Source organism: Poecile atricapillus, chromosome 27 (genome assembly GCF_030490865.1).
Source record: "Poecile atricapillus isolate bPoeAtr1 chromosome 27, bPoeAtr1.hap1, whole genome shotgun sequence".
Lineage (NCBI taxonomy): Eukaryota > Metazoa > Chordata > Aves > Passeriformes > Paridae > Poecile > Poecile atricapillus.
In genome coordinates, this window is record NC_081275.1 from 2,807,133 (window position 1) to 2,827,514 (window position 20,382).

The following is a 20,382-nucleotide window of genomic DNA, read 5'->3' on the forward strand; positions in this document are numbered from 1 at the left end:
GATTAAGCAATGGTTACTTTAGTTCCTCTTAAGTGCAGCCCTGGGGCAGCATGAATAGCCCTGTAAAAAGTTTTTGTGCCTGATAGTGTGATTTAAAGACAAAAGAGACAGTAGGCCTGTGGAGATGAGGTTTGCCAACTGAGTGAACACCAGGCTCACATCTCAGAGAGAACACCTGACAGCAGCAGTCTTGCTGAAGCCATCTAAGTTCAGCTTACAGGAGAAAGTGACTTTTTATGATCCCCAGAGTTAGAGAACTGAGCTTTATTTTGTTGGCTTTAATTATCAGTCGCGTGGCACATTGACCTCAAACCTCATCTTTCCATAATTGCCTTCATTTTGTATCCTTTACACAGTTCATGTCTTGGCTAGTCCCATGTATTTACAAGCACTGAGTTTATTAGAAAAAGCTGTCTCAAATTATGTTTGTCACAGGCAGAACCCCTGTCCCTCCAGGTGGAACATGTCCCTCCATTCCCCTCCTCTCACTGACTTCTTGTGGTTTCTTAGAGCTTTCCCTGGCATGAACACAGAACCCAGAGGCTTTGAGGGATCGCATGACAGTGACAGACAAGTCTGCAGTTGCACAAGCAAGGAGAAAAAGCTTTATTGTGTCCAGAGACACCTACACGGAATGAGGGCAACACAGGGCAGGAAGAGCAAGTGAGGGGACACAACCCGACACGTGGCCTCAGGCACTTCTTGGCTCAGTTCCCTGCTCTCCTGAGCCAGGGGCTGTGCTAGCGAGTGGTGAGTGCGACCTGCTCCCGGGAGGAGACCACCTTCCCATCCTGCACCTCCTCAACGATCGTGCGCACCTGACGGGATGATGTCGTGACTGCAAAGGAAAGGAGGACAATTATTCATGGCAGGAAGGAGAGAAATTTTTAAAAACACTATCAGATATTGCATGTTCTTCAAGAGCTGGTGGAAGTTCCACAGGGAAGTGGAAAATGCTGCTTTAAACAACCCGTGCTTTGACTGGGAAGGGGAAAGAACCAGGCTGAGGAGAAAGGTGGGTTCTTACCATCTCTGCCAGAGTGTGAGGACATGGCGGAGGAGTACTGGGAGGAGATGCTACAAGAGAAGCACAGAACCAAACAGATGTTAGGGACAAACACTGATTGTTGATACTACACAGGCTCTGTGTTCAGGCAGAAGAAAAACAGAGAAGCCTCATGGCAATAAAAGTGTTGCTCCACTTGGCCGCTCCTGAGGGATGGAGGAACCACAGCCCTTTCCAGCAAGGAAAGGGACCCAGTGCAGAATCCCATTACAGCCAGGGACAGAGGTCTGGGCACCCACAGCTGGTGTGAACAGAGGAACCAGCCCTGAAAGCTAAGATTGGGCTGAGGCCTTAGGCATTTTGTGTCTATGACCTGTCTTGTCCCACCCTCCCTCCCTCCCAGCGAAGCCCCTCACGCACTGGGCATCCTCTCCCTCCAGGAGCCGGCGGTACGTGGCGATCTCCTGCTCCAGGCGGCACTTGACGTCCAGCAGGACCCTGTACTCGTGGTTCTGGCGCTCCATGTCACAGCGCAGCTCCCCCAGCTGCTCCTCCACGCCGGTGATCAGCATCTGCAGCTGGGCCAGCTGGGTGCCGTAGCGCGCCTCGGTGTCGGCCAGGGTGCCCTCCAGGGCCGCTTTCTGTGGGACGGGCACGGGCCGGGCTCAGGGGGGCGGCCGGGGGGGCACAGCCCCGCGCCCCCCGCCCCACCGCCAGCCCGGCCCTCGTACCGTGCTGAGCTGCGACTGCAGGTCGATCTCCAGGCTCTGGATCGTGCGCCGCAGCTCCGTGATCTCCGTCTTGCCGCTCTGCAGCTGCTCCGTGTTGATGGCCACCTCCCGGTTCAGCTCTTCCGTCTGCAGCCAGGCAAAGCCGTGTCCTCAGAGCCCCGGCAGCGGCCCCGGCCCTGCGCCCGCTGCTCGCCGCCGGCTCCTCACCTTGCTGAAGAACCACTGCTCAGCGTCCCTGCGGTTCTTCTCCGCCAGGCTCTCGTACTGCTCCCGCATCTCCGCCAGGATCTTGGTGAGGTCGATGCCAGGAGCAGCGTCCATCTCCACGCTGATCTCCCCACCCACCTGCCCGCGCAGGGCAGTCATTTCCTGACACAAAAAGAGAAACACCACACGTCACAGTGACATGGCATTTTCCCATCATGAGAAATTTCTTATTTGCACCCAGCACAGGAACCCCACAGACCTCCTGGAGGTCCTGCCTGAAGGGATTATTTCTCTCCCCGTTCCTGCCCGAGTGTCTCCTGACAGCCCTAATTGCAGAGACTCCTGTGTGTTTGGCCCATTTCCCTGTTGTGCAATGAATGTCTGCAGGTCACAATTTGAGCCCAACTCTGTGCTCACCTCCTCGTGGTTCTTCTTCAGATAAGCCAGCTCCTCCTTCAGGTTCTCAATCTGCAGCTCCAGGTCGGATCTGGACAGAGTCAGCTCATCCAGGACCCGGCGCAGGCCGTTGATGTCGGCCTCCACGCTCATACGCAGAGCCTGCTCCGACTCAAACCTGGGGACACACACACACAGCTGAATACACCCACCTGATACAGCATTTTTCTTGTCTGTTCCTTCCCCAGATCGGTGTATTTTTGCCAAGTGTGTGCACAGTTCTCACAGTGCAGAAATATCATTGCTGTGCCCAGGAAGAGATGAACTATTCCCAAATGTTCCACTCCAGTGGAGCAACCCCAGGTGCAGAAAAAAAGCACCTTGAACAGCCAGGCTTTCCCCCCTTTCTCACAAAAGCTCTTGGAGGCATTGGACTCACTTGGTTCGGAAGTCATCTGCTGCCAGCCTGGCATTGTCGATCTGCAGGACGATGTTGGCATTTTCAACAGTTGCAGAAAGAATCTAATGAGGGATAAGTGAAAGAGTTAAAAAGTCGTTTCAAACACTCTGAGTAATCCCATCCAAGGAAGGACTGGAGCAGCACTGGGCCTCCTGCCCATGGAGGGAGACAAGGTGGGGTGCTCATTTCCACCTCCCATCAGCACAGACCCCTGGGAACACTGCCCTGGGTGCATGGGCCTGCCCAGGTGGCACCTCCAGGTGCTCACACCATGCTGAGCCCTGGAAACACTCCAGGCTTTGGAATGGAAGCAGCCCAGCTAAGAAGGAAAAACGAGGAAGGAAGGAGTGCCTTGTGCCTGCCTCATTTGGCTTTCACAATTACACCTGAGGTGCAAGTATTTGCTCTGAGATTATGAAAATGATTGGCCATTTAGTGAGCAGGAATTTCTGTAGCCACAAGCTAATGAGGAGCTCTGAGTTCTCCTGCTTCAGGGGATATCCAAGGAATAATCCAGGAATATTGATGTGGTCATTTCCCAGCTGAGGGATGAGAGGGAGGGGAGGATCTGCCTTCCCCTGGATCAGGAGCAGAAGGTTTCTGTGAGACCCAGCACTTCATCACTCAAATCCAGAGACAGCTCCTGCCACCAGATGTTTCTGTGCTCCATCAAAGCACACCACATGCTGGAATCAGCAGAGGAGCTTCCTGCATCAAGACAAGCCCTTTCCCCCAGGGTGAAGCTCAAGAAATTTTAGGAATGTGAGTTCCCCCCAGGGGCTGACCCTGCCCCATTTCCCAGGAATTTACACTCACAGAGCAGGTACGGCATTGCCCAACCGCCCACACCTCATTCCCTCAGTGAACCTGAGCTCACTCAGGATGAGTGATGAGGGTGAGGGGGGGCAAGCAATGGCAGGGCAGGAGGGATGGGCAGATTCTGGTGTTTTGTCGAAGGACTTTTGTTTAAAATCATCCAGGGAGCTTCTAAGAATAAAGAAATTACCTTGGCCATGATTTCATCTGCTACATTTTAGAGCAGGGTACACACCTACCACAGCCCAGTGTGTTCCAACCCTGGGTTGGACTCATGTCTGTGTCTGCAACTCCTAAAGAAAATCCATCCCATAAGACACTTTCTGTTTTAACCTCTGACTTTAGCCTCCTTGAAGGGTAGGGATAAAAATCTGATTTGTAGGATATTTTGAGAATGACTATTCATCTCCATCTGCATATCACTCAGCAGTGAAGAGGGCCAGGAGATAACAAGTCCCTGCCTGCTGAGAGCTCCATCAGGAGCCTAACAGGGAGCAACTATGGGGCACCGGTAGTAAGAAGGACGGCAGGAGGTGACAATGGGACAGCAAGTAGCATCAGGTAACCTGAATCACTGTCTGACTCCTTTCCTGTCCCATCTTCCTTCCTACACTGGAACAGTCAACAGAAACTCCATTCTGGTCCCTGGTGATCTGTTGTTCATAGTGACTGTTATTCCAAAGATCTGGTTTTCATTTCAGACTAATTACCTGTTATTTGATAAGCCTCTTCCCTCCAGCTGTTAGGAACAAGGTCATCTCTTTACAAGTGGCTTTGATGAAGATGTCACATTCATCCCAGCATCCTACCTTGTTCCTGAGCTCCTCGATAGTCCTGTAGTAGGGGCTGTAGTCACGGTCAGGACCAGGTCCCTGCTTCTTGTACCACTCCCTGATCTTCACCTCCAGGTCGGTGTTGGCCTCCTCCAGGGCTCGCACCTTGTCCAGGTAGGTGGCCAGGCGGTCGTTGAGGTTCTGCATGGTCTCCTTCTCCCCGGCCGGCAGGATGCCATCACCGCCTCCAAAGCCTCCTCCAAAGCCTCCTCCAAAGCCGGCCCCAAAGCCGGCCCCATAGCTGCCCCCAAAGCCCCCGCCGAGGGTCCCTCCTGCGCTGCTGCAGTAGCTGCCCCCAAAGCCGCTGCCGAAGCCCGAGACCATGCGGGAGGAGACGGAGTAGCTGCCAGAGCCCCCGTGCACGCTGGGGGCCCTGTAGCCTCCTCCCCCAACACGCACGGAGGAGAGCCTGCTGGAGCCCCCCCCCAGGCCGCCGAAGCCCTTGAGGGAGGTGGAGGAGGAGAATTGCCTGACAGTGGTGCTCATGCTGGAGCTGCAATGGAGAGAGGCGGGGAGGCAGAGCAGGAGCAGCAGCAGCAGCAGTGAGTGCTCGCTCCCCTGCCTCGGGGCCCTTTATAGCCCGGCCAGGAGGCGTTGCCACACCACTTTTTTTTTTTTTTTTTTTTTTTTCATTCCCGACAATTTTCATCACTCATAAAACCTGAGCCAACTTCCAGAATCGTCATTTTTGCCTTTGTTCTAGTCATGCTTTTTGTCATATTCCACTTGAAGATTTTTCTCTTACAAAGGGCGTCTTTATGCTTCTTCCGTTTCCAAGTAAATTGTCAGGTGTGATTAAAAGGAGGAGGCTCCTTGCTCAGGGCTATGATTTAATTCCCTCTGCACTGTGAGCTTTGAAACAGAGCGGTGCAGGCAGCATTTGACCGAGTAGCTCAGCATCTCTTTTACTGTGGCTTTTTGTCCCAGCTACAGTTTCCTGTCCCTGCTTGGGCTGCACACACACCTGCAGGACAGCAGCTGTGTTGGGAGGCCCTGCATGGCCCTCCAAAGCCCCCTGAGTCCAGTGGTTCTGAAAGGAACTTGGCTCCCAATCCTGGAAGTACAAGTCCGCTCTTTTATCTGCAGGGAGGGCGATGATCAGTAGCGAAAAAGCAATGAAAAGGGAATTTGTGCTCCAGGGCTCACTGGAGATTTCACTTCAGAGACCACTCAAGAGTGGGGGACTGTGGGAAGGTGATAGGATGGTCTGTGTTCTTTGGGAACGAGCACTAGCCAACCATCCCAAAATGACAGGGTATGGTGGCTAGGTAGAATTATGAGATCTCCAGGAAAAATGTGGGATAGCATAAAGTAAATGAAGGACATAAGGGAAATGCTCCTGGTGTGTAAGCCCTGTGAACAGGAGCACAAAGCTGTGAGCTCAGCAGCTAATGCCAGCGATGTTTTCTGTGGTGGACAATTCTGAAAGCTGTGACCAGGCAGGACAGCTCCATTGTGAGTTGAGTTTATGGCTCCCACAGAAACGGAGCTTCAGGAGAGACAATGATTGTCTCTGGCAAGGAAAAAGGCTCCAGAACTGAGTGCAGCGGTGTGGTCAGGCCCTGCTGTCATCTCTCTGTGCTGACCCGCAGCACGAGCAGAATCCAGCAGTCTGAGTGTCCCTGGCTCATGGTGCAGGGTGTGGAGGGGAGGGGATTGCTCATGTGAGCACACAGTGGATTGTTGGGCTGTCTCTGCAGACAGGCCCCAACAGCCCCTTCCCAACAGCCAAGTTCTTCCTTAGATCATTTGCCAAAGGAGGGGAGAAAGGGTATGGAAGGAAGAACAAAGGTACATTGCTGAGGAGCTCAAAGGGTACAACTCCCTCCCCTCCATCTGCAAAAAGCTGGAGACAGTGCAGGACTGGATGTGTCCTTGGAATATCAGGAGCTGGCTGCTATGGAGAAGTGGTTCGCTATGTTCCCATTTGCCACAGGTGAATGGAGACAAGTCTGTGCAGTTTGAAGATCTGGAGGGTGGGAGTCCCGGCCGTGCTGGCTCTGGCCATTTCTGACTCTTGGAGTCAGGGTGTTCGTGTCGTGTGAGCTCCGGGCACGGGGCCAGGGGCCTCCCACTCGCTGCTCGTCCTCCCCAGGTGCAGATGGAAAAGGTGCAGCAGCGCGGGGGCGGCCGGGACGTGTCGCTCCCAGGAATGTGCTTCGTCCCCATCTTCATTTCCTCACCTTTGCCCGGGCAATGCCGTGGTTTGTCCTCTCTGATTGCAGTGGTGATGTGGGGAACGGGGAATGTCAGAGCCAAAGCCGGTACAGAGCCCCTGTGTGAGTCCAAACGCTCAGCCCTGCCCTGAGCAAAGCCCCTCGGAGTGGTGCAGGTGTCACATTGTCACACAGTCATGTCACACACAGGTGATTCACTGTTCTTCCTGGATGGGGAATTGCCTTTTCTTTCATCTTTTGTTTGCCATTGAACTGCTATGTCATAAAAACACACATTTCCCAGAATATCTGTGATACTTTGGTAATGCCACAGGGCAGCAATTAAAATCATGAGCATTAATTAAGATTTAAAACTACATTAACCACTCAAGGACGTTATTTCCATGACCTCCCATTGAACACAACCACAAGGACTGCATGCTATTTCTATCACACCCTTTGAAGTCAAAGGCTGAGTATTAAACCAGATCCTGCCTCTGTTCTTGCACACGTGCACACTGCGAGCTCATTTTTAATCTAATTCAAAATCAGAATTCCAGTTCTATGGCATAACAGCAGCTTCATGGTAGCACAATGGTGTTTAAACATACAATTCGGTCTTACTTTGAGGGAAAATGGAGGTGAAGTTCTGGCTCCAAAATTACATATCAGCAGATGCAGATACTACCTGGATTAAACCACTTCCCTCTTTTTATATGTTTATAAAGTTTTCCCTGGAACCAAATTATCACAGAAAAGTTCCCTAAAATGAGCTGAAAACCACACATTAATGTCTGTTTCTAAAGTGGTCTTTTCTGTCAGAGGAATTCAGTGTTGCCTGAGAAGTCAAGCCATCTTTCTGGACTGAATTCCCACTTTCTGAGACCTGCCTCAAGCTGCCGCTGCCTGTCATGAGCCACCTCTGCAGCTCCCTCCTCGGTAGGGTTTCCTAAGGTCAAGACTAATTATTAATGCTCAAGGCAGGAGAAAATTGACATCTGTTTTCCACACCTTCCTCACACTGTGCAGCAGCAGGAGTAATTAAAGCAGGGGATTTCATTAGCAAAGTGTTATTTGTTGTTTCTATAGGAACACAGGTGTGCCCAGACTTTTACAGGAGGAAAATATAAAGCAAGGGTGAATTCCAGCGAGGCACCTCAGCATCCCTGCACTGGGTGTTGCAAGGGCAGCAGCCAGAGGGGCACAGGCGTGGCAGGGGCCTCAGAGGAGCTGCAAGAGGTGTTGGTGGTCCCTGCACCACCCATGGGGACAACAGGGTCCCTAAGAGGTGACCTGGAACTGGGTGTGGCCGTGCAAGCTGTGTCTGTCCTGACCCTTCTCAGGCATCTGATCTTGAGTGATTCAGCCCTGTCTTTATCCAGCCCTGGGACATGAATTCCCTCAGGGAGAGTCCCCGGGTTGCTCTGGGCTCTCTCCTCAAGGCTGTGGGAGTGGAGGGAGTGAAGTCTGCAGGACCGTGGAGGTGCTGGAGCTGGAAGCACCTCGAGTTGGGAGGGTCGGGAATTGTGCTGCCACTGACCCATGGATCACTCATGATGCTCCAGGAGCCTTTCTCCTGACCCCACTGATGAGCTCAATGATCATTAGCATTAAACCTCAAACCATAACCGTGTCTCCTCCAGCTGGTGGACACTGGGGGTGCTTGGGGCAACCAATGCCCCATGAGGGTCACGGGGATCTGCTCCAAGGGGGCCGGGGGGACACAGCCCACGGCACTGGGCAGAGCTGCAGGGCAGGGGCATGGGGGGCCTCAAAACCGTGGAGCCCTTCCAACCTGGCTGCAGGGCAGATGATGAACTGCAGGCATCATTCCAGTGTTTGGGGAAAAATAAAGAATCCTCTCTTATCTCCTCCTAAATTCCACAGATTTCTGGAGAAGGGTCATAAAGCTGTGTGGCCAGCTCTGCTTTCACTCTCGCTTAGTTGCATTGCTCTGATTCATTTCATTGAGTTAGAAGTTGGATTTATGAAGTAATAAATGTGTCAGAATGCAGCCAAGAATGTGTCTGAACTGGCTTTCCAGGAACGCTGGGCCGGGTGACGGCAGTGGGAACTGCTGTGTCAGGAGCAGCCACCGGCAGCCGGGGAGTGCTACAAGAACTCCCAGAAGAATTTTAATCCTTTTGCTTGCACAGACCATACCCTCCTCTTCCCATCACTGTTTTCCTCACCCTTCAGTGGCGCCTCTGGAAGCAGGAACAGAACTGAGCTGAGTTTGCCTGTCTGGAGGGACAGCAGCCGGTGGATCCCTGTCCTGTCTGCAGCTTCAGACAGTTTCACCCCAAAGCTTGGGATCCAGAATGGGGAGCAGCTGCTGGGGCAGAGCTGGGGTGTGGTGTTTGCAGGGTCCTGTCTGCATCACTTGGGCTTTGTCACTTGCTTGGCCTCACTGGGTTAAAGTTTCAGTGCTGCTGTTGCTGGGCATTGCAGCGGGGGAGCAGCATTTTGTCCAACCTGTGAAATGTGGGGATTCTCACAGGCTTCACCTCCCACCACCTGTGGGATCAGCTGCTTTCTAGACTGCCTCCCACACCCTCTCCCCTGGAGCCACCAGGTCTCAGGAGTTACAGAGGTGTGGGTGTGCAGGCCCCACCATCGGGGTACCAAGGATGGAGAATGTTTTCCTTGCAGGGAGGAGCTTTGTCCCACAGGGGTGGGACAGCCCAAGAGCATCGAGACCAGACCTTGGTTTGCAGGACTGCAAAGAGAAGCTTTATTTGATTTCTGTGTGTAGCACGGAGCTGAGAGAAGGGTGAGAGAGGGGAAGGAAGGGGGTGATAGTGGGAGAAGGTGCTTTTGATGATCCATATGGCAAGAACACATCAGCTGGGATCTGCTTTGCTGTGCTGGGCGAGGCTTGCAGCAGAACAGGCAGTGCCTCAGTGGGCAGCCTGGGTGATCTGCTCCCGGGAGGAGATCACCTTCCCATCCTGGACTTCCTCGAAGATGGTGCGGATCTGGCGCGTGGTTACTGGCCCTGCAATGGGGAAAGAAGGAACTGTAATTTCCAGGGCAGCAGGGAGGAAGTGTTTTAAGGATCTTTGTCTTAGAGATTTGTTGCTACAATCATCACGTAAGAAACTCAACATAGCACCACATTCCCACTGCTAAATTGTACAGACTCAGTCTGTTCAGATAATTTCTGACACATGTTTTGGTATATCATAATGTTTTTTATATAATAAATTTGTTGTATTGTAAAATTTTGTATATCAGTTCAAATTTGGGAAATATAATAAAATAGTAACTTTAGTAGAAAAGTAAAAGGAGTGTGCGCTAAGGTGGGTGAGGGTATGAGAGCTGTATATGACCAGAGCTTTGAACAAGACCTGTTCTTACCTTCTTTCACAGGCTGTGAGACGTAGTGGGAAGACATGCTATGGGAGGAGAACAAGGAAAAGATGGTGAGAAAAAGTGAGTCATCTCCAAGACAAAATCATTATTTAAACCCTGCCTTTATTTCTTGTACCAATATATGATTAAAATGCTGCCAGTGTCCCCACTGAAGGAAGAAGCTGGTAAGGATGGGAGTGTGACACAGGGATTCACACACCAGTGCAACACCTGCTCCCTGCCCAGGACCACACACACGTGGAAGGACAGGAGGTGGAACCCAGGGATGCTGCAGGGCCATTACAACCACTGGGCTGTTGTGGACTGGTGGGACTGAAAATGGAGACCCTGTTGCATGCAATGGGTCAGGGAATGGGCTGAGAGAACTCTCCAGGGGATGCAGGTGGTTCATTTTCTCTTTCCTTTGCTACGACCCATCTCATCCCACCCTCCCTCCCAGCGAAGCCCCTCACGCACTGGGCATCCTCTCCCTCCAGGAGCCGGCGGTACGTGGCGATCTCCTGCTCCAGGCGGCACTTGACGTCCAGCAGGACCCTGTACTCGTGGTTCTGGCGCTCCATGTCACAGCGCAGCTCCCCCAGCTGCTCCTCCACGCCGGTGATCAGCATCTGCAGCTGGGCCAGCTGGGTGCCGTAGCGCGCCTCGGTGTCGGCCAGGGTGCCCTCCAGAGCCGCTTTCTGTGGGACGGGCACGGGCCGGGCTCAGGGGGGCGGCCGGGGGGGCACAGCCCCGCGCCCCCGCCCCACCGCCAGCCCGGCCCTCGTACCGTGCTGAGCTGCGACTGCAGGTCGATCTCCAGGCTCTGGATCGTGCGCCGCAGCTCCGTGATCTCCGTCTTGCCGCTCTGCAGCTGCTCCGTGTTGATGGCCACCTCCCGGTTCAGCTCTTCCGTCTGCAGCCAGGCAAAGCCGTGTCCTCAGAGCCCCGGCAGCGGCCCCGGCCCCGCGCCCGCTGCTCGCCGCCGGCTCCTCACCTTGCTGAAGAACCACTGCTCGGCGTCCCTGCGGTTCTTCTCCGCCAGGCTCTCGTACTGCTCCCGCATCTCCGCCAGGATCTTGGTGAGGTCGATGCCAGGAGCAGCGTCCATCTCCACGCTGATCTCCCCACCCACCTGCCCGCGCAGGGCAGTCATTTCCTGACACAAAAAGAGAAACATATCTTCAGGCAATCCAGGAACTGGCATATAAAATGTTCCTCTTGAGTCAGAGTTCTTCAGGATAGCAAGCATTTGGGGGCTGATCAAAAGGGAGCAAACTGGGGAATTTGCTCCATGACCACAAATAAAATAATTCAAATTCTTGAGAAATCCCCACTGGAGTTAATTCTCCAGAGAATAAAGCAGAGCCTGTAGCTGGTTCATTTCTCAGGGAACAGTTCTTTGCAGCCAGAAGCTGTGAGGGTTGTTAATGAACCTCTAACAGCCACAGTGGGTATTACTGACATGACAAGGGGTGAACGGGAGTCCCACAGGCTCCAGGGAGGATGTGCTGCTGTCCAAAGTGTATCCCCTCTGCTGCCTCCCCAGCACTTCTCACCTCCCACCCAGCAGTTCAGAGCCCAGCATAGCCTTAAAGGCTGGACCAAAACTCAAATTTCAGGGCCCAGGGTGGCCTTTTTAGAGCCCAAGTCTCTGCTCACCTCCTCGTGGTTCTTCTTCAGATAAGCCAGCTCCTCCTTCAGGTTCTCAATCTGCATCTCCAGGTCGGCTCTGGACAGGGTCAGCTCATCCAGGACCCGGCGCAGGCCGTTGATGTCGGACTCCACGCTCATACGCAGAGCCTGCTCCGACTCAAACCTGGGGACACACACACAGCAAAGCTGCACGAGCTCCTGCCAGCTGGGCACACAGCAACTGGGCTTGCTGTTTGCTGCCTCCACACTGCTGCTGGCACTGTGGCAGCACTACACGGCCCCACTGACAACTTTCCTAGGGGAAATGCTGAGGAGAGTGGGGGAGAACTGATGATAAAGTGTTGGCCTGAGTCCGTAACATCCCCCTGCTCCTGACGCCTCCAGGCCTTGGTACTGGCCCTGGGCTCTGTGGAGCTGCACACACAGGTTAAGGACACAGCGAGGCACAGGGCAAGGTCTTTGCACAGGAAATGCTGTGCCAGAGATTGACAAGCTACAGTAACAAAACAGTGAGTTTGGATGGAAGCAACACAACCCCTGGGTGCCTGTAAGACTGAGATAACCATCTGCTTTGGAAATTGTGCCCTCATTTTGAAGGCTTTGCTTCCACATTGCCTTTCTGGGGTTTGGATGGGATTTTGTTCTCATTTCATCAAACTTCCCTGCATACTTTGCTCCATTTTTTTCCAGGAAATGTGTCTTACTTGGTCCTGAAGTCATCTGCTGTGAGCCTGGCATTGTCAATCTGCAGCAGGAGGTTGGAATTGTCAACTGTGGCCACCAGCACCTGGGAAGTGAAAGATAAAGAGTGTCAGGAATTCCTCCTGGCTGAGTGTTGGGACAGGAACAACACTTCTGGGGAAGTCTGGCATTTCCTTAGCAGAAGTGTGTCTGGAATCAGGACAAGTGAAATGCAGCTGACACTGACTGTGAGAAGGGCTAGTTACTCCATGACCTCCCTTTCCAAAAGTCCCTCAGTAAGCGTTTCAAAAGGCCACATAAAATGTGTGAGATCTGATGGTGGCCTTTGTTCCTATCCTTCAGGGCAGGTGCTGTTTGTGGAAAGGTCAGAGGGGCCAGTGGGGTGTCTGTGCTTGGCACACCTTGTTCTGGGATGGATTTATTTTGTTGGCAGCAGAAACGGAACAAAAGGCAGTGAGCAGGTGCCTACAGATTCTGATTTTCATATTACCAAAGCAGGAGCAAATAACCCACACTGGGAGGAGATTCAAGTCAGAGTTTAGGAGAATTCTGTTGAGGAGGGGGGGGAAAAAATGAGCTCCGTGGATCCTTTGCCAGCACTCCTGCAGCTCCAGCTGTCCACAGCTTCCAGAATTGCTAAGGGCAATTAATACATGGGAAATAAAAGAGAACAATGTAAACTCGAGCATTTCCTCCAAAATGGGATGCTGGGAGTCAAAACAAAGGGAGAGAAATCCCCACGCCCAAGCTGCCTGGGCTGAGGGCTCTGCACCAGTTCCAGCCCTGGGGCAGCAACTGCCAAAAGAGGCAAAAAACTCGTTATTGGTCAGTTCCATCTTTTTCTCTTTATCATCTAAATCTCCTCAACAGGAGGTGCTGAAACAAGTTTGCAAATTCTTTGCCTGAATGTTTTCAGACATGACATCAGTATTTCAGTTTGCCCACAGCTGCAAATTTCCCTGCACCTTAATTTTAAACTCCCAAGAACACATATGATCAGTGCAGACTTGTCTGTTTTCTTCATTTTTGTGTTACATCCTCTAAGATCTGTTCCTGCCAGTGAAAGCTGCCACTTGTCCAACTCAGGAGGATGTAACCAAAAGCTGACATTGAGACATCTCTAATTTCCAGCTGGGCACTCTACACATGCCACTGAGACACTTTTTATGACATAATTAGTGCTGACTAATTACAGAGGTAAAAGTCATTGTTTCTGCTTCCTCTCTGACACATCCCCTGAGTTAATCCCAGCATCCTACCTTGTTCCTGAGCTCCTCGATAGTCCTGTAGTAGGGGCTGTAGTCACGGTCAGGACCAGGTCCCTGCTTCTTGTACCACTCCCTGATCTTCACCTCCAGGTCGGTGTTGGCCTCCTCCAGGGCTCGCACCTTGTCCAGGTAGGTGGCCAGGCGGTCGTTGAGGTTCTGCATGGTCTCCTTCTCCCCGGCCGGCAGGATGCCATCACCGCCTCCAAAGCCTCCTCCAAAGCCTCCTCCAAAGCCGGCCCCAAAGCCGGCCCCATAGCTGCCCCCAAAGCCCCCGCCGAGGGTCCCTCCTGCGCTGCTGCAGTAGCTGCCCCCAAAGCCGCTGCCGAAGCCCGAGACCATGCGGGAGGAGACGGAGTAGCTGCCAGAGCCCCCGTGCACGCTGGGGGCCCTGTAGCCTCCTCCCCCAACACGCACGGAGGAGAGCCTGCTGGAGCCCCCCCCCAGGCCGCCGAAGCCCTTGAGGGAGGTGGAGGAGGAGAATTGCCTGACAGTGGTGCTCATGCTGGAGCTGCAATGGAGAGAGGCAGGGAGGCAGAGCAGGAGCAGCAGCAGCAGCAGTGAGTGCTCGCTCCCCTGCCTCGGGGCCCTTTATAGCCCGGCCAGGAGGCGTTGCCGGCGCCTTTCGACACCCCTGACAGCCAGAGCCAAATTCCAGAATCATCATTTTTCTCTCCTTGATTTCACATCTTTTGTCACATCCCACCAGCAACAATCACATGGGACCTTCTTCCGCTTCCATTCCCAGCAGCTGGTGCCATCCAGGTCCCTGCTCAGGGCATTCCCAGTGCCCGTTCCAGCTCCACCCGCTGCGCCCTCATGGAGTAACACAAGTGAATCCTCTGTCATCCGCCAAGTCACTCGCAAGTATCATTGCAAAAATCTACAAATCTATTTATTTGCTTTTTTGAGAAGTCTAAATCCAAGGAAAGCTGCTGACTTAGGAGCTCTGCACGTCCATAATCTTCATTTGGGCCAAGCCAAAGCCAGATGGAAACTTTCCCGTCACGACCTTTATCACAGGACAAGCACAGACCTGGCAGGATTTGTGTACTGATACAGGACTTGGCAGAAATCTTATAGCTCAAAAGAGAATAAACTCCATCAATTTCTGCTTATGTACCAGCCTGGGCTGAATCTCCCTACAGTGACTGGAAAGTCCCTACTCTGGTGGGGTTTCACACAGTTTAAAGAGCAGATGAGTAATGTTTCCTAGCAGTACCTGCTTTGCTCCATCACCTTTCCCAAAATCCCACAGAAACTGCTTGTGACTTCTAAAAAATGTGTAGAAGCTAAAAAATCCTGTGCCACAATTTCTGCTTTCTCAACATTGAGGCAGGGTTTAATGCTTAAACATTCTAAATCAGAGGAGAGTGAATGAAACTCTCTCAGACACCCACAGCCAGGGCACGTTTCTTGCAATTCCAGATGGGAAGTGAAGGATCAATCCTTATCAATGGGAAGAGAAGGATAAATCCTTATCAGTAGGAAGAGTACAATCAATCCTGATCACTGTTTGTGCTAAAGGCTTTTTCCTACAGATTTGCAGCTGAAGAAAGCGATGCCGATGGTAACTCAGCATCACCTCTGTCAAAAGTGTTGATGGGCAAAGCCCAGCACATCCAGCACTGGGGTGAGGACCCTGCAAACACCGAGGCTCTGAGCACACCCAGAGGGGAGGGACAGTGCCTGCCCCGGGCTACTGAAGGACTGAGCAGGATGGTTACAGTAACATAGCTGGACAGGTATTGCTGTGAAAAAAGCAGCAAAGAAGCAGGAAGTGTGGCACTGCACTGTTTTATTCTTTCTTGAGAAAAAAGCCCTTCACTGATGTGATGCCAGCTCTTTTTGTGCGCAGTGGAAAATCGCACACCCAGCCCGGCCTGCCTGGCTCCAACTACGGCATTCTCAATAAAAGAAGTTATTTTGCTTTTTGCAGAGGTGCCTGTGAGGTAGTGAAGGAGTTATAGGGATTAGGAGCCCTTTTGTGGTGTTCCCTCATGTTGTGATCTCCTTCCTCCCCAGCCCCCTCGGGCTGTTTTCACATTATAATGCACTAACTGATTTTGGAGGTGCTCAGATGTTCCCAGAGCCTCACCCTCGGTAATTCTTGGTGCCTCCTTTCTTTCATGTTCCCCAAAGGACACAATAACAACAAGGCTTTATCTTCCTCCTGTTAGATCTCAGGACTTCACAGCAGTCACGCTCCCCTTAGCAGCTCCAGGAGCGTGGGGTGACTTTCTGGGCAGCCACCAAGGAAACAACAAGAGACTCTGGATCCTCTCATTCAAGGGCTCTGCTCTCTGGGCAGCACTGCCTCACACCCATGGGCTTCAGATTTGCAATTTTGACTCCCCAGTCTGCAAAAACCGGGAGTTTGGAACGCACACATTGCCCATCCCTCAGAGAGCTGTGGAAGGAGGGGACCTGGGCACAACCCAGCACTGGCAAAGGGCAGAGTGAGCAGAGGACAGTGCTCAGCTTCCAGCACCATCCTGGGGCAACCTGGCAGGGCAAAGATCAGATGTTCCTGGCCCGTTTCCCTCTGCAGTGGGGGGTACAGGATTACCCAACAGCCGTCGTGTGAGAGCTGTGCTCCAGAGCCATCCCAGGCCACCCCTGCACCCAGCTCTTCCAAATGCACTCACTTTGCTCATGTTTGCTCCAGCAAACTCCCTCCTGCTCCAGGCAATTCCCACATTGGCCCTGAGCCTCCCACGTGGGCTAAATCCTGTGCTGTGAGGTCTGACCCCCCTCAGGTCACCCTCACATTTTAGGTCACTACAAGTCAGCCTGAAGGTGACAACTGCCCTAACAGGAGGCAAAGCCCTTCCACAGCCCTCAGGCAGGGGACACCTGGCCTTACAGCTTTTCTTTCTGTATTATCACAGCTCAGGTTTCAGTTCTTTTACCACGTGGCAGATGTCAGACAGACAATCTGGAGATTGTCCTGCAGTATCAGCTTTTTCCTGGTCTTTTCTGACCAATGCTCTTGCTGGTCAGCTGCTGTCCCAGCCCCTGTCTGAGCTCCTGGGCATCAACCCCACACCAGCCCCACTCTGACATCAGGAACCCTCAGCACAGAGCTCCCCTGTGCTGGCTGCTGATGGGACATCAGGATTCAGAGGAACAGTACTGCTTCAGCTATTTCATGTTACCAGAAGAATTCAATCTCCCAGGCTTTCCTGAAGCACTCACCCACAACAAATTCCATTGAGATAAAAGAAAAAAAGAACACATCATAATTCTTGGGAGATGGTATCGGAGTCTGTTCCAGCAAGAAGCACGCCAGAGATGCTATCTGTGCCTTGTGTGCTGCAGAGGGGAGCAAAGAACTGAACTCCTTGGTTTGCATAGGAGGGGAGGTGACATTGGGGTGACCACGCTGCACACGCAGTGCCCAGAGTGGGGAGAGCTGCTGTGGAACGGGCACGGTCAGTGTGTTGCATTTGCCTCAAACAACAACACCTAATTGTGCTTTTAATGTCATGAATAAGAGCTAATTAGGAGTCATTGCATTTCCCCTGTGGGCCAGCTTCTCCCGAGTGCCTTCTGCAGCAACTCCCAGCTCAGTGGGAACTCACTGAGGGCTACAGGCCTGAGAAAGGAGTCTCCTGTGTGTGAGGAATGGCAGGAACAGGCTCTACCCTTGCTGACGGATTTGCTCTTAAAGTCTGAACAACACAAAATAGGTAACAAATATATCAAGGTGTGGAGTGACACATGATGTCTTTGTTTCTATCTCAGCTGTCAATTCTTTACCATGTGCCAGGACGTGTCTTGGCGGCCCCCCACATGATTTGGAAAAAGCCATCCCAGATCCTATTACCATGAAAGGAAGCTGTGGTTGTGTGTGCAATGGAAACTCCCTCTGGGCAGCCCAGGGCACATTGCCACCAGCCAGTGAGCCGAGCCTCGGCTGCCCGAGCTGCAGGGTGGGGGTGATGTCACCCCATCTAATTCCCTCCTGCTCACACCAAGAGACTGAGAGATGGACAGCACAGCCCGGCCCAGCCGCTGCAGAGGGGAGAAGGCAACGGAGGCAGCCAGGTGAAGGGAAGGACAAGGGGAGTTACTCTGTGTTGTCCCTTCCCAGGCTCCAAACTGGAGCAGGGAAGCCAGACATTGCTGTGCCAGCGGGACCCTCCAGCTGCCCCATTGGCGGCCCCATATCAGGGCTCCTCTCCTCTCCTCTCCTCTCCTCTCCTCTCCTCTCCTCTCCTCTCCTCTCCTCTCCTCTCCTCTCCTCTCCTCTCCTCTCCTCTCCTCTCCTCTCCTCTCCTCTCCTCTCCTCTCCTCTCCTCTCCTCTCCTCTCCTCTCCTCTCCTCTCCTCTCCTCTCCTCTCCTCTCCTCTCCTCTCCTCTCCTCTCCTCTCCTCTCCTCTCCTCTCCTCTCCTCTCCTCTCCTCTCCTCTCCTCTCCTCTCCTCTCCTCTCCTCTCCTCTCCTCTCCTCTCCTCTCCTCCCATGTGAACAGGGTGATGTTTCTCCATTTGGCCCAGGTCCTGAGTGGTTTGCAGAGCATCAGGAGAGGTCCTGGTCCTGTGTCATTGATTGTTCATGAGCCACCTCCACCCCCACCATGCTGGGGCTCAGAGCTGCTCCCAGCAGAGACCTGCTCTGCCTGTTTTGGCTCAGTGTGTGCCAAGGAGATCCCCTCACAGAGAGGTTCCCAAGGAATCAGCACTGCTGACACAGCCAGTCCAAAGCTCCCCTGCCCATCCAAGTGGCCAGGCAGTGTGGGGGGATGGGGTTCTCTCTGCTGCATTCAGGGATCACGGGCACATCTGGCACGAGATGGTCTTTCCACAATTATTGAATCTCTTCCCCCCAGTCCCACTGCAGCTGTTCATCCTCTTGGCCACCCAGGCACTGTGACAGCCCCGTGCACTGCCAGCCCACCCCAGGCTGAGCACGGCCTCTCTGCTGGCACATCTCAGCCAGGAATATACTGAACAAACTGTGATCACACCTGTCCTGTCTCCAAAGGCTGGCTCAACCCTCCTGCCTCTGCCTGGGGATGAGAGACTCATTCCAGTAAGCTCAGCACTGAGCAGTTTGGCTCCCTGCAGGCTGTCTCCAGTGACATCCTCACTCATCCACCCCAGCCTGGGCTCAGGCAAGTGACAGAGTGCAGGAGCACAGACCAGAGCTGGGCATTCCCTTGTCCAGAGCCCAAGGGACAAATGTTCCAATGCTGTGTGGGACCAAAGCTCTCCCTTTGAATCTCCCCGAGCTGCAGTCAGAGGTGTGACCAGAGTCTCTCTGGTGGGCAGAAGGACAGATGGACACACCTTGGGGCTTGTTTTACTCAGACAGAAGAATATTTTTATGTCTGAGCAGAGCCAAAGTCCCAAGCCACAGGAATTGTTTGAGCTCTATCTCCATGGCAAACTCCAACCTTTGGAGTTTCCCACGTTAACTTTTCAGCATCTGTCTTCTAGGTAGCAGCAGTTCTTGCATTTTCTCATGTCTCATTCCTCGGTGTGGCAATACGATCACACCCTGTCTGTTCATTCCTCTCCCCTCACTGAGCACGGCGCAGCTGGCAGGGAGTCACACAAACTTTCTGCTGACTGTGGGCAACAAACAGCGGCTCCCACATTCATCCTGCACCCACACCCGCTGTGCCCCCGGGGCAAGGTCTTCAGCCGGATGGGAATCCCGGCTTGGGACACCCGTGACGTTGATGGTGGGGTGAGGCAGGTACCAGCACTGGCCTGGGGACGCTTGCGCTCACAGAAGGGAATCACGATTTAATTCCCACTCTGGGGTGAGGTCAGTCACATCAAAGGACCCCAGGGGGATGTGACAAACCTGCTGGTGGTGACAGGGATTCCACCAGCCCTGTGAATCCTCCACAGGGCCTCTGCTGGCATTAAGTGCCCTCCTGCATCCAGGAGGATGGCCCCATGCAGACCCTGCCCAGCAGCACAGCCCTGATGACCAGGAGGATGGGCAGGAGCAATGGGAACAGCCCCCACAGACTGTGATTTCCAGGGAAGCCCCTCTCCTCAGTGGGACCCCAGCTCTGGTCTCAGCCCCCTCTGGAAGAGGGCTGTGGCCTGGCCCCTCAGGTAGGATGTGCTGTGTGTTCTGGATCCCTCCTGCCCTCCCTCTCTTGCTCCTCGAGGGCCGATGGTTGTGGCAGGTGTTTCCTGTGAGGCTGTGCCATGGCCTTGGTGCAGCAGGGCCTTGTCACCTCGTGCACTTGAGGGGACAGCGGGGCCGTGCTCCAGGAGGCCACCACAGCTGCTGGGAGGGGAAGGGGCTGCCCAGCCCTTGTGCTCAGGAGATGTACCCCAGAGCAGTCCCTGTAACCGGGCTGTGCTGTCACTTCCCACAAGATGGTAATGACTTGGCTGCTCGTTAATCTGTACTTGGCAGGGAGTTTTATGAAGTCATTAACAAGACTGAAACAGTTGGTGCCTACCAGAGGCCCCTGGCGATAAACCTGCCCCATCCCTTCCTGGCTCCCCCCAAAGACCTGAGCCCCCACCCCCAGCCCTGCTCAGGTCCCTGTTGGGACCCCATTCCCACTCCCACTCCTTCACCATGCCCAGGGCGCTCCTGGCCAAGAGCCACTGCTCCACCCTGGAGCTCTAATGACACTAATGATTTTCTGAACACGAGCTGGGAGTGCAGAGCCAAGGCCCATCAGCCGTGTCTGGCAGGAGGCGATGGCTTGCCTGGGCCTGGCACACGCTGGCCCCGCTCTCGCCCGGAGCGCGGCGGATTCTCCAATACGTAACAGTAATTACGTGCTGCAGCTCTGTAAGCAGCTTCACTTCTGTTATTATTCTG

The 20,382-nt window shown here is 53.4% G+C and overlaps 1 protein-coding gene across 2 annotated transcripts; it reads right to left on the bottom strand.

The window, feature by feature from the left end:
- Positions 1 to 485: 485 nt before the first annotated feature.
- Positions 486 to 14,095, bottom strand: LOC131588948 (keratin, type I cytoskeletal 14). Of its 2 annotated transcripts, XM_058858029.1 has the most exons (9): positions 13,780 to 14,095; positions 4,426 to 4,721; positions 2,780 to 2,862; positions 2,362 to 2,518; positions 1,945 to 2,106; positions 1,738 to 1,863; positions 1,427 to 1,647; positions 1,028 to 1,077; positions 486 to 838 (listed from the first exon to the last, which is right to left on the bottom strand). In XM_058858029.1, the coding sequence occupies exons 1-9, from the start codon at positions 14,081 to 14,083 to the stop codon at positions 741 to 743; spliced, it is 1,497 nt and encodes a 498-aa protein (XP_058714012.1). In that variant the 5' UTR covers positions 14,084 to 14,095; the 3' UTR covers positions 486 to 740. The 2 variants fall into 2 exon arrangements, with proteins under 2 accessions (XP_058714012.1, XP_058714011.1); XM_058858028.1 differs by lacking the exons at positions 486 to 838; positions 1,028 to 1,077; positions 1,427 to 1,647; ... (3 more) ...; positions 2,780 to 2,862; positions 4,426 to 4,721 and adding exons at positions 9,326 to 9,603; positions 9,966 to 10,003; positions 10,437 to 10,657; ... (2 more) ...; positions 11,619 to 11,775; positions 12,317 to 12,399 and having other exon boundaries at positions 13,574 to 14,095.
- Positions 14,096 to 20,382: the final 6,287 nt, after the last annotated feature.

Bases quoted from the DNA above. Each gene is read 5' to 3' on its own strand.
- LOC131588948 (XM_058858029.1), bottom strand. From the start codon at position 14,083: ATGAGCACCACTGTCAGGCAATTCTCCTCCTCCACCTCCCTCAAGGGC. The intron at 1,864-1,944 runs GTGAGGAGCCGG...GCCTGGCTGCAG, and splicing joins AGCAGTGGTTCTTCAGCAAG to ACGGAAGAGCTGAACCGGGA. The intron at 839-1,027 runs GTAAGAACCCAC...TTTCCTTTGCAG, and splicing joins CTCACACTCTGGCAGAGATG to TCACGACATCATCCCGTCAG.